Source organism: Paroedura picta, chromosome 1 (assembly GCF_049243985.1).
Source record: "Paroedura picta isolate Pp20150507F chromosome 1, Ppicta_v3.0, whole genome shotgun sequence".
Taxonomy (NCBI): domain Eukaryota; kingdom Metazoa; phylum Chordata; class Lepidosauria; order Squamata; family Gekkonidae; genus Paroedura; species Paroedura picta.
In genome coordinates this window covers 158,903,654-158,919,714 of record NC_135369.1, presented here as the reverse complement: position 1 = coordinate 158,919,714, position 16,061 = coordinate 158,903,654, and the positions used below count along the sequence as shown (strand labels likewise).

The 16,061-nt window shown below is 41.8% G+C and overlaps 1 protein-coding gene across 5 annotated transcripts in view; it reads right to left on the bottom strand.

Moving 5' to 3' along the window:
- DCDC2C (doublecortin domain containing 2C) overlaps positions 1–16,061 on the bottom strand; it is a 63,506-nt gene that overhangs the window by 14,572 nt on the left and 32,873 nt on the right. For all 5 annotated transcript variants that reach the window (XR_013234318.1, XM_077353337.1, XM_077353254.1 and 2 more), the window contains 3 exons: positions 13,711–13,773; positions 10,970–11,008; positions 5,010–5,061 (listed from right to left, as the gene is read on the bottom strand). Coding sequence is in view for 4 of the 5 variants with exons in the window: in XM_077353337.1 (XP_077209452.1) it covers positions 5,010–5,061; positions 10,970–11,008; positions 13,711–13,773 (154 nt within the window). In the remaining variant the exon portion in view is untranslated. The remainder of the gene's footprint in view (positions 1–5,009; positions 5,062–10,969; positions 11,009–13,710; positions 13,774–16,061) is intronic.

Sequence of the window (16,061 nt, the reverse complement as noted above, 5' to 3'; positions counted from 1 at the left end):
ATTATTATTATTATTATTATTATTATTATTATTGAATTTATTTCCCGCCACTCCCTTGCGGCTCGTGGCGGGTTACAACAGTATAAACCCCATAAAATACATTAAAACCAATTAACATGTCAATATTAATGACTACCTGGCAAGAGCGGCTAATCAACTACCCATTCCCCCTTAGCAAGTGGAGAGGGGATACTGATGGTACTCATGTCTAATCCCAATCCTCAGGTCCCGGGGGGGCGTAGGTGTTAAGCCTGGTCTCAACCGTAAACCTGGCGGAAGAGCTCCGTCTTGCAGGCCCTGCGGAATGATGGAAGGTCCCGCAATTTATTCATTGACTAGGGGAAAAGCAGTGAAGTGGCTAAGTTTGCAGATGACACAAAGTTGTTCAGGGTGGTGAGAGCCAGGGAGGATTGAGAGACAGTCTATATAAGTGGTTCTCAACCTGGGGGTCGGTACCCCTTTGGGGGTCGAATGACCCATTCACAGGGGTCACGGCAGGGAAAGCAGCTTGGCCAAGGGGCATCATCCACACAACAGCCTTGTGGGGTAGATCGAGATAGAGCGTTCGTCTGTCTGGAGCAGCAGAAAAGAGCGAGATCGGCATGGTGGGACAAGAGGCAGAGCTGAACTGAGAAACCTTGGGAAAAAATATTTATATACAATCCCGAACAATGGATCTTCACGCCATTGGTCAGTTTCAGTTTAATTTATGTGAAATAACACTTGCATAGATGTATGATTGGGGTTTCACCACAACATGAGGAACTATATTAAAGGGTCACGGCATTAGGAAGGTTGAGAACCACTGCTCTAGTGGAAGCCAAATTTCCTCTCTTCCCTTCTACATGCATGGAGAAGTTGTTCTGCCACAATTCTACCAGCACAAAGAAATATGGGGACAAAGTGAGGACATTTCAACAAATTCACTCTTGACACTGCACTCCCCCTCTCCCTCAATGCAACCTAGATCTTGGGGAGTCACAAAGGCAAAAGCTTTTGTGGTATCACAGGATATTGCTGGGGGCAAGGGGATGCAGGAAAAATTCACATTATATGGTCTTTTTGTATAGAGGTAACCATCGTACAATTTGCCAGCCTTCAGGGGAAAATCTTCTTCTAGACCAGTGGTCCCCAACACAGGTCCATAGATCAGTCGGTACCAGGCTGCGGCTCCTCCTCGTCCTCCTCTCCGGCTGCTGCCTCGGGGGCTGCCCTGCCACTCTGCCATTGGCTCACCTTTGGTGCTCTCCAGTGGCCGCCATGGCTGGGGCTCCCCCTTGGTAAGGCACTGTGCAGCTGCTGCTGACAGCACCCCCCAGTGGGCGGTGGGAAGTCAGGGGCACAAGCAGGAAAGCAAGCGGAGCAGGGGCTCAGGCAGCGACAACGTCCTTCAGCAAAAGACTACCCTCCCAGGCCTCAGTAAAATTGTCAAGTGTTGACCGGTCCCTGATGATAAAAAGGTTGGAGACAACTGTTCTAGACTATGGCATGCAAAATATGCAATGACATTAATTTAACTACCTGTGGGGGGGAATAAAGTAGTACTTGGGCCTATGAAAGCAAATATAAACTGGAATATGAATTAGTTTCAAGTTCAGTTTATTCGTTGTTGCCATAAGCCATAACAACAAAAGCTTCGTACTAAATCAATAAGCTTTCATTATATAAATTTTTGGCACAGAATGAATATAAATTATAATATTCATTGTCATCTATAGAACATCTTTATTTAGGGATGCAGTTTATAAAATTTGACATAAATTTGTTCTGCCATTTTCTACACTATCATCTCCTTAAAATTACCTTCATATAGCCAGTAAGATGTTTTCTGTTCTCTCCCTCTTTATACTTGAAGCATTCTGCATTTTATTACAATATGTTTTTGCATTTTGTAATGTAATGGCATAGTTTCTTTTAACATTATTTGATGAATTATGGATATAAAACTATGCCTTTGCATATCGTAAGGCAATATCATAATTCCTTTTATTCTTACAGGTACAAAACTATAAACCTGATGATGAAAACACAATTTTGATAACAACATCACATGTCATAACCAATCCCTGATGTGACTAGGAGCTGCCATTTTAATAAAATTCAGATTGAAGCATGCTGTTGTGCTGATAAATTATTTAGGTACATTAAAGCATGGTTTTTATAATGCATTCAAAGAGATATACAGAAAAGGATCGATTGGGTGGTATTCAGAAGTAGCTCTCAAGAAAATTCTGGGGATTTTTGGCAATGGGAATCATTTGGGCATGAAATTGGGGTCATTCTGGGTAGGCAGGTAGTTGTGAGTTTCTGCATTGTGCAGCGGGTGGACTAGATGACCCTGAGGTGCCTTCCAACTCTATGGGGCTTTTCGCACCGGGATCTTTGTTGCAAATTGGTCACTGAACGAAAAATCGCCATTTAAAATAGTGGAATTCGTCGTTATGCATACCTGCCTTTGTAGTGGAATCCAGTTGCGTTTTGTAGCGTTTCCCGCAGCTTCCGGTCTCGGCAGAAAAGGAAGCTCTATTTCCAAGCTCATCCCGCCCCCGCCGTCAAGCAGCCAATGGGCAGCCGTTAGCATGCTCCCAAACAGCCCCTTTCCCTTTAAGAAAGGTTTTTTAAAAAAAAAACACAGACCCATTGTAACAAATCTGTGTAGATTCGTTGCAACGGAGAGACCCATCCAGCTGCCTAATGTGAGCTGTCGTTTGATCGTATGATCGTTGCCACGCTGCCTCGAGTGATAAAAAAAAAATCCCCCCCCTCTCACGGGCCCGATTTTCGGCTGAATTAATGTGTAAAAAATAAAGGGACTTTATTTCAGCAAACGGGCTTTTATGTGGTTTGTGCTTAGTGACGAAAGGTGAAGGACTGAAGCCAGGGAAGCCTCTAAACAGAAAGAGGCTCGCTGGTGCGTTTATCCCCGCTCGCTCGGAGAAAAAAAAATGGCGATCGCTTCGCCGGAAGTTTGGAGGACAGGCTCAGGAGGAGGGACTTTGAAGAAACCGCAACAATGTTAACGCACAGGTCTTTATCGCTAGTGTTGCAGATTGTTTGCAAGAGTGTAGCGCTTTCTGGAGGGTGAATCCACTTTTTGGGATTCCCCTGAAAGCGCTACAACAAAGCGCTTTTTGCTGATCGGTTTCAGGAGTGTTGCAGATTGTCTACGACGTCGTGCGTTATGGCAAATCAATAGCGTTTCCAATTAGCAACCATTGTGCGATTTTGAAGCCGTGCAAAAAGCCCCTATGATTCTATGGTGACTCCCTGTTCAAGAGGGTTCTCTGTTCCCCAGGAGAGGTTCTCAGGAAGAGCACAAGGAGGGACTCCCAAAACAGCTTACAAACGCTTTTGCCTTCTTCTCCCCACAACAGACGCCCTGTGAAGTAGATCAGGTTGAGAGAACTCTGAGAGAACTGCTCTGTGAGAGCAGCTCTTTAAGAACTATGAATGGCCCAAGGTTACTCAGCTGGCTGCATGTGGAGGAGTGGGGGAATCAAACCCAGTTCTCCATATTCCAGTCCGCCACTAGACCAGGGGTAGTCAAACTGTGGCCCTCCAGATGTCCATGGACCACAATTCCCAGAAGCCCCTGCCAGCAAATGCTTCTGGGAATTGTAGTCCATGGACATCTGGAGGGCTGCATTTTGACTACCCCTGCACTAGACCATGCTGGCCCCAGAAAGGTCTTCAACAGGAAAGTGGAACCATCTTATCTGGTTTTGTATTGCTGGCAGAACAGAAAACTAAATTAAACTTGACGCCCTATGGCAGCTCTCATGTTTCTCAATAATATTTACTCCTCTGAATTTAATGCTACAACGCAGCCAGTTGATTCTATTGGTAGCATTGCATGGTTATCTTACAAAAAGATGTAACTGAAGCATGAAAAAACAACTGTCAGAAGTTATTCTTTAAAGGTAATACAAAACTCAAGTACTCCACAAAATATAATTAATAATTTATTATGATATGCAATATAATGGCAGTAAGCAGCAAGGATAACATAATAAAAGTTAAATATTTAACCCTAAGCCACTGTTACAAGCATTGGTTCTCAAATCCAAATGTTAATCCAGACTAAGTTGAACAGTTTCAAAGCCCAAGGCAGGTGTTCCTTCTGCAAGGCCCACCTAGTTAAGACACAAGGCAGACACAATCCAGACAAAAGGCAGAGTCTAGAATGAAGGATCTTCCTTTATGCCAAACTGTGTTGGCATGATTCCAGGTGACTAATCAAATATGTTGCTAGCCAGGGGACCTTAACCAATCAATTATTTGCTTATGGGGGAGGAGAGGTCCTAACCAATTTTGTGTGTTGCTAGCATGTGACCACATACTTTGAAGAAGAAGAGGTGATTCTTATATGCCACTTTTCTCTACCAGAAGGAGTCTCAAAGTGGCTTACATTCGCCTTCCCGTTTGTCTCCCCACAACAGACACCCTGTGAGGTGAGTGAGGCTGAGAGAGCCCTGGTATCACTGCTTGGTCAGAACAGCCTTCTCAGTGCTGTGGTGAGCCCAGGGTCATTCAGCTGGCTGCATGTGGGGGAGTGCAGAATCAAACCCGGCTCTCCAGATTAGAAGTCCACACTCTTAACCACTACACCAATCTTAAAAATATTGGTACCACAATGCAAACTGAAGTCTACAGGAAACCTACAAGTACCATTTCCTATTTAGCAGGTGCTAGCTTCCATCCATATACTTTGCAGCTGTACATATGGCCAGTTAAGCAAGCCGCCTTCCCCAGGTCCTCACACTAACAAGATGGAATGTGTAGGAGAAACTCCCTCCCAGTTTCTTGGCCTTGAAACCTCTAGGCCTCATAACTTCACAGGCACCTGTGTTACGACTCTCTCCGTACCTTGCTTTCTGAAAATACAGTCAGGAAGACCTCAAGTTCCCAGAGAGAGAAAAGCTTCCATGAAGTTGTATGCCAAGCCTGAACCAATGTTTCTGAAAAGCCAAGAGACTGCTAGACAAGCCAGTCCCTTGATAATGACATACCTTTCTTTTTGTGTAAGAATTCAAACACTCTTTGAGAAAGGCTCTTTTTTGTCTGAAACAGGAAAACAATCAGAACTGCACATTAAAAATATTTACAGGTTAGGACAGAACAAGTAAGATTATTACGACACAGTGAGCAGATTAAAAAATAAAACCCACTTTGAATACATAAGACAATAATAAAAAAATAGGGTTGGATCCTAAATGCCACTAGGGTTGGATCATAATTGCCACATGGATCTTTGCCATGTTCCTCTCATCTCCTTCAGTCCTTTCTGACCCCCAGAAAGTAAATTCCTGGTATCGTGGGATCCATGTGGGTTGAGAGTCATGCTGGACAGACATTTTAAGGCAGGAAGGGGAAGAATTTGCCTTTCCTACCTCTTCCAGCAGCAGAGCTTCTTTGATAGGAGGGCAATTTCATCCCCTTCACCCTCCCCAATGATGGCCCTCAATCCATGTGGCTATTAATGCAAACAGGTCCTTCAGCACCAGGAATCTACACTGCTAGAACAGAGACCACAAATCACCTTTAAAAAGAATTTAAATTGTTTTATTTGCTTTACACACACAAATCCCAACAAGAAGAAAACAAAATAAAAATATCTGATAACTTCATATCCAATATGGAGATAATACCCTCATAATATAACAAAATCAGAGTCCGGTGGCACCTTTAAGACCAACAAAGATTTAGTCAAGGGGTGAGCTTTCGAGTGTAAATCTGAGGAAGAGTGCTTGCACTTGAAAGCTCACGCCTTGAATAAATCTTTGTTGGTTTTAAAGGTGCTACTGGACTCTGATTTTGTTTTGTTGTGCTGCTTCAGACCAACACAGCTACCCACTTGAATCTACCATAATAATATGATATTGTTCTAACCAAAATAGAAAAAAACATGAAAATATATAAAACAAAAACATGAAAAAGGGAAAGGAAAGGAAAATGGGGGAGGGGACTTCTATCCAAGTTTCTTTCAATGGCAGAACCCAGCACAACCCCTTAGAAAACATATATTCAATAAAATATTCTGGGTAGTGCTTTTTGAATAAAGTCAACAAGGACCTTGTTCAAATGCTCCGAAGAGCAATTTGGTCCAAAGGCCTGATTAAACTGTTTCAAATCATATGCTCTCCTGTCTTAACTAAATGCAACATCATGGATGGTCACACTGAAGGCCTTACATTTAGTACAATTGTCTAACAGAGCTTCTGTGCAAAGAATAAACCTGTCCACTCTTCTGGGCTCCTCTAAAATTCTCTACAACTCGGGTCAGGATGAACCTTATAATATGGCCAGAGAAAGAAACAGAAGCTGCGTCCCCAATTGCAGCAGCTATTTAGCCTCTCCAGGTCCAGAGGTACGGGCCCATAAGCAATAGACATATAGACTTGGCACTTAGCCCAGAGGTTGTAGCTTGGAATCTGCAGCTGTCAACTTAATAGACCCAGACTAGTGCAAACTTGTCGCCCATTTTTGTAATTTGTAACTTTAAGGTGTTTTGGATCTCTCCCAGGAGAAAAATTTGGCGAAAAATACTTTAATAAATAAATTGATGAAGAAGAGTTGGTTTTTATATGCTGCTTTTCTCTACCCGTAGGAGTCTCAAAGCGGCTTACAATCTCCTTCCCTTCCTCTCCCCACCACCGAGCCCCGATATTCCTGCTTGGTCAGAACAGCCTTATCAGTGCTGTGGCGAGCCCAAGGTCACCCAGCTGGTTGCGCGGAATCAAACCCAGCTCGCCAGATTAGAAGTCCGCTCTCCTAACCACTACACCAAACTGGTGATGACACCTTTAAATGCAAATAGCACAAGAACAAATTTAGAGTCCAGTGGCACCTTTAAGACCAACAAAGTTTTATTCAGGGTATGAGCACAAGAGTGAGTCAAAAGCTGTGCTCCCTACACCGTAGCAAGCTTTTGTCTGTACATTAATCAGACCACAGGAAAGAGCTTTTTCTCTTGTTTGCTTTAGAATGTGAAGACAGGAAAAGTGTTTTAACACATAAGTCAATGGGACCCAGGTTCCAAGAATGTGATTAAAAGGTACTTTTAAAAGTTGTGTCAGTTAAGTCATTCCTCAGTTATAGATTTTTATGTCTAGTGGATTTAAAGTTGACAAAAGGTAAAATATGTTAAAGCAGGCTAAAACAATGTAGTGATTCAAATCCTGGTGAAGTTTCCGTACATTTTAGAGGTATCAACATGTTAATCACAGTAATAAATCCATTTCAGCAGTGTATTAAACAAGCTGCACCTCCAGTTAAAAAGTCGTAAGATTTATAATAGTGCTGAATTTACTGAGGCGTCCTATCTCAGAACATGACAGATGAGTAATGTATGCACTTTATGTAATAGCTAAAGACTTTGCTCTTCAAAGCACAATAGCTGATATAAGGAAGTGAAAGAAGACAATTTGGGATTAGAATGGGTGTACAAGAGATTAATGTGACTATGATTCCTTGAAAGCATACTTAAATCTGAAACACACTGCACTGGAGAGTAAAACATCTCTATCAAATTGTCTCTTATGAAGTAAAGTTATCATGTATGAAGCAGAACTACTTTCCTTAGATTCAAGTGAGTAGCCGTGTTGGTCTGAAGCAGCACAACAAAACAAAATCGGAGTCCAGTGGCACCTTTGTTGGTCTTAAAGATGCCACTGGACTCTGATTTTGTTTTATTGTACTTTCCCTTTATTCAAAAAGGTAGCCATGTTGGTCTGAAGTAGCACAATAAAATCAGAGTCCAGTAGCACCTTTAAGACCAACAAAGATTTATTCAAGGCGTGAGCTTTCGAGTGCAAGCACTCACTCTTCCTCAAACTAGTGCTGGCACTCGAAAGCTCACGCCCTGAATAAACCTTTGTTTGTCTTAAAGGTGCTACTGGACTCTGATTTTATTATTTCCCTTTATTGATTAACTCTGATAAAAGTCTGGCCTGTAAAGCTACAACAACTTGTTTACATCGCCCTGAGTTCAACCCTGTGTTTTCGTAGTTGCAAGTACTTTTAGCCACAGAGTGTGGCTTTCATAACCCTGCCCTCCTTTCGTTCCTGGATCTATACCCCTCAACGGAAAAGAGAAGCCCTGCAGCAGTCCAGGGCAAACCTAGTAGCGTGACGAAGCTTCCAGTGGCCAACTGCTGTAATGGCAGGGGCATCTCTGAACAGCCATAAGAGTATCTAGGAGAGTGATCCAGATCTTTAGAAGGCCAGATCCTGAAGATGAAACTCAAATACTTTGGCCACATCATGAGAAGGAAGGACTCCCTGGAGAAGAGCCTAATGCTGGGAGCGATCGAGGGCAAAAGAAGAAGGGGACGACAGAGAATGAGGTGGCTGGATGGAGTCACTGAAGCAGTCGGTGCAAACTTAAATGGACTCCGGGGAATGGTAGAGGACAGGAAGGCCTGGGGGATCATTGTCCATGGGGTTGCGATGGGTCGGACACGACTTCGCACATAACAACAGGAGAGTGACCCCTCCCCCCAAGTGGTGTGCTTTCTGGCGACCACTTCCTTCTTTCCCAGTCAAATGCCAGCTTTCCTCCAGTTCATTGGAGCAGCAGGAGACACTTCAGGGGGCATCACCTTTTTGCCTGCAGGAAGCAGATGTTCAGGAACATCTGGTTCCATCACAGAAGATTGCCTGGCTTGGGACTTCCTATCATTCTGTGGAACCTCCTGGTATTTTGTGATTGTGCCCAGGCTCTATAGCAGCCATTTAGTGACTGGCCACATCTATAACAGAAGCAGTTTTGCAGAGATGCTCCTCAGAGGAAGGGCAAAATAAAAATATACTTAAAAATAATAACTGTAGCCCAAATTGTATCAAGAAAGTAAACAGGATGTTATGTGACCAATGAATAAGAAAATCCATCAGAAAACCAACAGAGATTTGTTTTTTCTAAAATCACAAAATTTCAACAGGAAAGAACATACTTCACCAAATACTTTGTACTTCACTGTCATTTTCAGCATTATTAATTTAAAAGAATTCTACTAGTGGTAATTGCTAAATTTATCAAAAGTAATTATTGCTATAGATTTTTGTACTTATTTAAATCCCACAGCTGGTTTAAGCTATAAGACGGCAGCTAACAATGTGTTTCTACAGTAAATATTCAACATGTTTCAATAATTTTCCTTATAAAATGGAAAGATATCATAATTATTTTCCACTACAATTTAGTTCCCTCCAAAATCTGTACACATTTTTTCTTAGTCTGTCAACAGTGTATGATACAATGGATCACTCTACTCTATTAAGAAAGAAATACTAATGACAACTTTCAAAGTACTCGGAACAGAAACTAATCCCTGCTTCAGCAGTCATTAATAAGCTACTTTGATCCACCTGTTGTTGTCTGGTGTCTTTGTTTGGGGTAGTGGCATGAAATATGCTTCTACTCTTCCTAAAATGGTATGTTAGTAGTAAGACTTCCCTTGATCTGAGAGGAATGTTTGCCCGCAAGCACCCATGATCAATGTTGACTGCACTTCTCTACTATATTGTCTAGCAATCACACTGTTGTGCTAGAAGTGTACAACTTTGTATCAGCTTCGCCCAAGGCAGACCAGCAATATCTGCACTCACACGGAAAATGGGAAAGTGTACTCTGGCCAGATGCCCTGCTTTCCAGAACTGCCTGGATTCCTCAGGTGACATCACTGTCAGTCCACAAAGGTACTCAGCTGCTAGTTTTTTCTCTCCCTTCTGTACAAACAATACCTATTTGTAAATCATTGGTGCATCTAGGAATATTACTATCTTATAACCCCTTAAGTGCTCCTTCCTTCCACCTCATCTATAGAACTCCTTTAGCCTTGATTAACATAAACCTGACCTCACCTAAACTCATTTCCTGTCTTCTAATCCCAGGATTGTCAAGACACTATTTGTATTTTTGCTTAATTCAGTCAATGTAACTCATTTTTCCGTCATTTTTCCTGGGAAAATCAAAGGTACCCCCAGAGCAATCATTTATATTATCTGTCTGGGAAACCTCCGGGTCCTTGCCCTGTGCTTTGTGCACTACGGACATCACCTGCCTCCTAGATTTCTTTATGTAATACCAACAATCTCAACAACTCCATTGTTTAAGGGGCTGTAAAGCCCAACTATAGCCTCCAGAAACAAATCTAGCTATTTAAGGCATGTGTCAGAATTGTGTGTGTGTGTATGTGTGTGTGTGTGTGTGTGAGTCTACTGTAATATTCCACATACATTCAAGGCACTGGTCACTTTCCTACAAGGTATATATACGCTTTCTTTTTCCCCAATTATATTTCCCTATCACACCATCTCACCTCTGTTTTTCTCTGTGTGGATGCTTAGTTTAAATTGTATGCAAGCATGCTATTATTATTTTCAATTGTTTTCCAATCAAAATTATTTTCATTTCATTTTCAATTGGTCTCTCTGTGAGTTTCTAAGGGAAGGACCCCGGTATACATAAGTGGAGGATCGCTTTGTTACCCCTCTTGCTGCTGCTTCTAGAATTCACTAATCCCCCTCCCCACCCCCATCTAAATTTAGGAGACATTCCATTTTGGGTAACAGATAAACTAATTCACTTTAACAAACGCAATCATTATAAAAACACATGATTTTTACACAGAACAACACAGCTTTTGCCACTTTATAGTTTTTATACACTAAAAATTGGGCCTATAATATGCTCTGGTGATGAGATTACACCATATAAATAATGTATGGCTAAACGAAGAAATCATGATATGAGAGGTTCAAATCTTACCTCTGCCCTGTGCAATCCTAAACTATACCCATCTGGGCTCATTGATTCTTCTTAGAACTGCATTGTCAGGTGCCCATTTCTCTGTTTCAGCCTGTTATCCTCATTGATAACAAGGAAATGAAAATACTAGCCTTACATGGCTGTTGTAAGGATTACCATAGAAAGAATCAAAACACAAATAGTTCAGTATAAAATACAGACCTGGAGATTCTGCTCCTCATAGTCACCATCATCCTTTGGCTATGAAAAACCAAGCAAACAAAAATTACTCCTTTATTCTGCTAGAATCTAAAGTTGCAATAACATTTCCTATTATTTAACTTTTCTCATGCACACATGGAGAACATGAAGACTGGCAGGGGTGTTCATTGTATTACAAGGTCTTTCTTAAGAATATGTTGACAACCTACAATTTAGGACAGGATTATTAATAAAATAGTGTATTAATTATTAAAGAAAAGCATTAATAAACAAAACAAAGTTTGAGTCCAGTGTTGCCTTTAACACCAACCAAGACTTAAACAGAGTTAAACAGGGTTTAATTAAACAGAGTTTAATTATAAGTACAAGCTTCCATGTGCATGCACACTTCTTCAGATAGCTTATACCTAGAATTAAACTCTGTTGGTGACACTGGACTCTGCTACTTCAGATCAACACAGCTACCCACCTGGATAAACAAACTAGAATTAATAATACTTGTGAATTTTATGTTCAAAGGCATTATATTGGGTTGGATCCCATGATCTGTCAGTGAAAGATGCTACTCATCACATATCTTTCTTTCAGCCTCCGCCCCCCCCCCCAGTCCTTTCTATTCTGTGGAAGTTTATGGCCAGAGTCATAGGACCTGCACATACTTTCAAACATTAAAAGACTGAAGAGGGAAAGTAAAAGAGAATGAAATTGCCCTGTCTCTTGCATCAGTGGAGCTTTGCTGGAAGGAAGCAATTTCACTTTCACCCCCTTCGTTCTTCTCACTGCAGCCTCCCTACCCCATTGTGATTATTATTTTAATGGGGATTTTATTGTTTTAGAATTTTATGTGTAAACCGCCGCGAGGCTACAGCAGGTGGCGGTATAGAAATCGGATGGATGGATGGATAAATGGATAGATGGCTAGATGGATGGCTAGATGGATAGACAGACAGGCAGGCAGGCAAGCAGGCAGGCAGGCAGGCAGGCAGGCAGGCAGACAGACAGACAGACAGACAGATGACTAGTACTCCATACAGGTGAGCATGGGAAGGGTATTATCCTTGCACCACTCAGATCACAGGACACAACCCATTATTAGTGACAGACAAGATATGTCCATTTCTTCTGACAGTGCTCTGGGCCATACCAAGCATCAGAGCAGAGCGGTTGCGTTCGTGCTTTTCTTTAAACTTTCCTAAAGGAATCCAATTTGCTGACGCCATAAGTGCTGGACTAGTTGGATTCCAAGTCTAATTCAACAAGGATTTTCTTATTTCAGAATGTTTATTTTGTCTGTATGTAACAATTTAAATAATGTTGCAATGACCAAGAGTTGTGAGCAACAAATGATTAAGGAAGCTACCTTAAATATTCATGTCAAAGTAAATGAACTGGGAGTCACTGCTACTTATCCTGCTGGTACTTTTATCCTTAGAGCTACTGTGCCCAGTAAATTATATGTTCAAAACTGAGCACAAGGATTGGCTGGTGCCTCAAGACACCATCATGATCTATTAGTCTTTTACCAGCTTTGGGAGCTGAACTGGATGATTGTCCAGAGCGGTTTAGAGCAGTGGTCCCCCAACCCCTGGGCCAGGGACCAGTATGGTACCGGGCTGCATCTCCTCCCTGGCTGCTGCCTTGTGGGCTGCCCTGCCACTCTGCTCTCCAGTGCTCTCCAGTGGCTGCCATGGCTGGGGCTCCCTTTCAGTGTGGCACTGCCCAGCAGGCAGCGGGAAGTCAGGGGTGCCGGCAGGAAAGCAAGTAGAGCAGGGGCTCAGGCGGCAATGACATCTTTTAGCAAAAGACTACCCCCCCCCCCCCGGGCCTCAGTAAAATTGTCAAGCGTTGACCGGTCCCTGGTGATAAAAAGGTTGGGGTTTAGAGCCTTGAAATGCTGGAGAAACGACCACTATCAGACACATGAACACAATACAACACAAAGTTCTTTCTTGACACAGAAACAGACTGTGTGGAGAGTGGAGGACAACTGTATGCTTGCCTAAAGACATTTGGCGATCTCCACCCGCAGATCAGGCCTTAATGTCTGATGTGTAGTTTCAATCTTTTACAGTGTAACTGAATATGATATCTAGCTAAGCAACATGGGGTACTTTGCACAGGATGCTCAGCGACAGGAGCCATTCCCGATGCCTATTTGCAGATTTAGGATGGGGATGCCTCAAAGGACTATTGATGCAGCATAGGGAGATCTGACATGCAAAACAAAAAACAATTTTGTATTAGTTACCAGTGAGTTAGATGTCATGGAAAATCTCCATAAATGGAACAATCAATTTTCACCAATTTCTCCTTTCCACTTTAGGATTATTATCCCTCATGCTGCTCGGGGGGGGGGGGGGGATTCCCTGTCTCCCAGGAGCAGCATTTCTGGGATCATTTTGGGCTGCCGCAGGAGGCAGCAGGTGAGAATGGTCTATTATCTGGATGAAAATCCTTCCCTTTCTCATGGTAAATATATTAACATATAAGAACTTAAGAGAAGCTGTGCCCACCTACAAGACCTGTAATAAAATTACTGATCCCAGTCATTCCAAACAATTATTTTAGATGACTGTCTAACTGGATCAACAGCCTAACTTTCTCAAATCCAAAAAGCAAAAAGATGAAGTTGTCCAAATTCATATATTTCTTGTTTAAGGAAGCAAGGTGTTGGGATCAACAATCCATTTTAAGTATTCAATAATGTTCTCTAGTAAAAAAAACCTCCATAAGTAGCCAACCTTTTCTGCCAAATACTCTGCATTGTCATAAATGTCTTCTTCCTGAACAGTCTCAGCTGGAGCCTGTAAAACGCATTCAAATTAAAACAGTCATAAACTGAATGTGAGGACATAAACAAAAGTCTACTTGTTATCACATATCAGCAAAAATAAGCAGTCACCTCCCTTCACTTTTTCTGAAAACAAATAACAGCTATGTTTTAGAGAGGGAAAGAGAGAGAGGGAGGGAAGAGAGAGCACAAAATCCCCTGTGCATTAGTGAACCCAAGGGATAAGAAATAGCCGATGAACTGAAAAAAATGAATCTGGGCTGTACCAATTCTGATCACAGGTGTGGGGGGAACTGATACACAGTTCAACCATTTTTCAGACCCAAAAACTTAACTGCACAATTAATCTCCCTGATATATTAAACCAGGGAGAATAGCTCTAACCAACAGCTAATATCAAGGAAAGTAAGTAAGGCTCTCCCACAGATGCTGGCATTCTATGTACACAATATAATTCCATGGGAAAAAATTCTGTTTTGTGAGAAGTTCCACCCTTCTTTCAGCAGTCTGATAAGGTGATAAACAATTTAAGACATGTACAAGACCTTAGGCTCAAATCTCAGTAACTTGCAATAGTTAGCAAAATTAAACTACATTACCTATGTATATCACAAGAAGGAAAAACAAGCCTAGGGGTTAAATATAGCAATTTATGTAGACAAAAAACAGTACACAGACAGAATGAATGAGCTTTCAGCAGAAGTTGCAGTCAATGTATAGCCCACACATTTCCTCAGTGGATTAAGATAACAGTCTATTTAATTCAGCACTGTCTTCTCTAGTGACCAGCTACATGCTTACAAAATATCAGAAAAAATCCAAGAAGCAGTAATTATCCAAAAAGTGTTACCACAGAATGCCTTTCCCCCCAAAAGACCAGTAGACAGAAAACTCTAACATCTGAATGACTTCCCTACTCTCTTATTTGTAAAAGTGGTCACCCCAATCTAGCAAACAAGATACATTAATACTAAAAGAATGATTTCATGCTAGAATCCTGACTCTGGAGCTAAATTCATTTTCATGTTTGCCTCAAGGCTGCCCACGTCCTACTTATTTAAAATGGCTTTGGGCAGAAATAGCACCTTACTATTTTACAGGAGATATTCTTACAGTCCCAACCTATGCACATTCATGCCCTTCTAAGCCCAGTGACATGGAAGGATGTACACAGAGTAGAATGGCACTCTGTTTTCTTCTTTAAACATCTGCATGCTACCAGGTGCATTGCTTCCGTGCTCTTCTATCATTCATATATGGATTCTAATCAAACTATTTGGTAAAGCCCCTCCAAATGGGATGAAAGTTTATATTACTTGAAACCGAACAAGTCTACTTGAGAGCTCAAGAAACCCAAAAGAAAATAAATCGTTAAAAGACATATAGAGGTAGGAGTGGGCTATGGTGGGTGATCCCTCCCCAATAGTCAAGGTCAGGCAAAGAAAGATAAAACCTTCACAAAAACTCTTGGCATATTTTCAAACCTGTCCCCAAATCAGTGACATTTTACCTCTGAGGTAACTGCAAGGATTATTCTCAATAAACAGCATAATTTTTGTCTTGTTCTTCCGTTCAAATTAGGGCCACTGCAAGGGGGGGAATTAACCTTCTTGCCCTGTATCTTTTTCCCAATGTTACTTGGCCCCAGAGCTGCTGTCAGTCAGCAGAAGAAACTGTCCGATTTCATTATGCTGGATTTCAGTCATGAACGTGAAACAAAAATAGTATGGTGGCACTGTAAACATATGTTTCCTTTTGACAAGATTTTTTAAAACCCACTACAGGCACAATCTAGAGTGCTTTTAAATCCCACTGGCTTCAATGATTGATTTATGGACAGGAACCAAATGGTTTCACTGCGAGATCCGAGTCCAAAAACTACAGAGACACCAACAAGATATTTCTCTTATATGAAGAAGAGTGCTTTGAGTCTTGAAGCTGTTCTATTGCAGACTGACATGGCTACCCTCTGAAACGCCCTCCGAGGGTTTATGTAGCTCCAGGGTTTTCTGTCTCCCTTCCCTTAGCTCTCTCTCCCTCTTACTGCTCCTACACTTTTAAACAGATTCCTAAAATATAGCAAAAGCTAGCCCCCATCTGAACAGCTGCAAAAACCTAGCACAGATGCATAACATTTCTCAGCTAAAAGAATGACAGTTCTGCTATTATCATATCAAGTAAAAAGTGTCAGGTCCTTCTGATGATGTGAACCGCTGATTGGCCCTCACTGGAGGAGCATTCCCCTAATGGAGCGAGAGCTCTCTCCCACTGAGGACCAATCAGAACTTCTTCCCTGCTCAG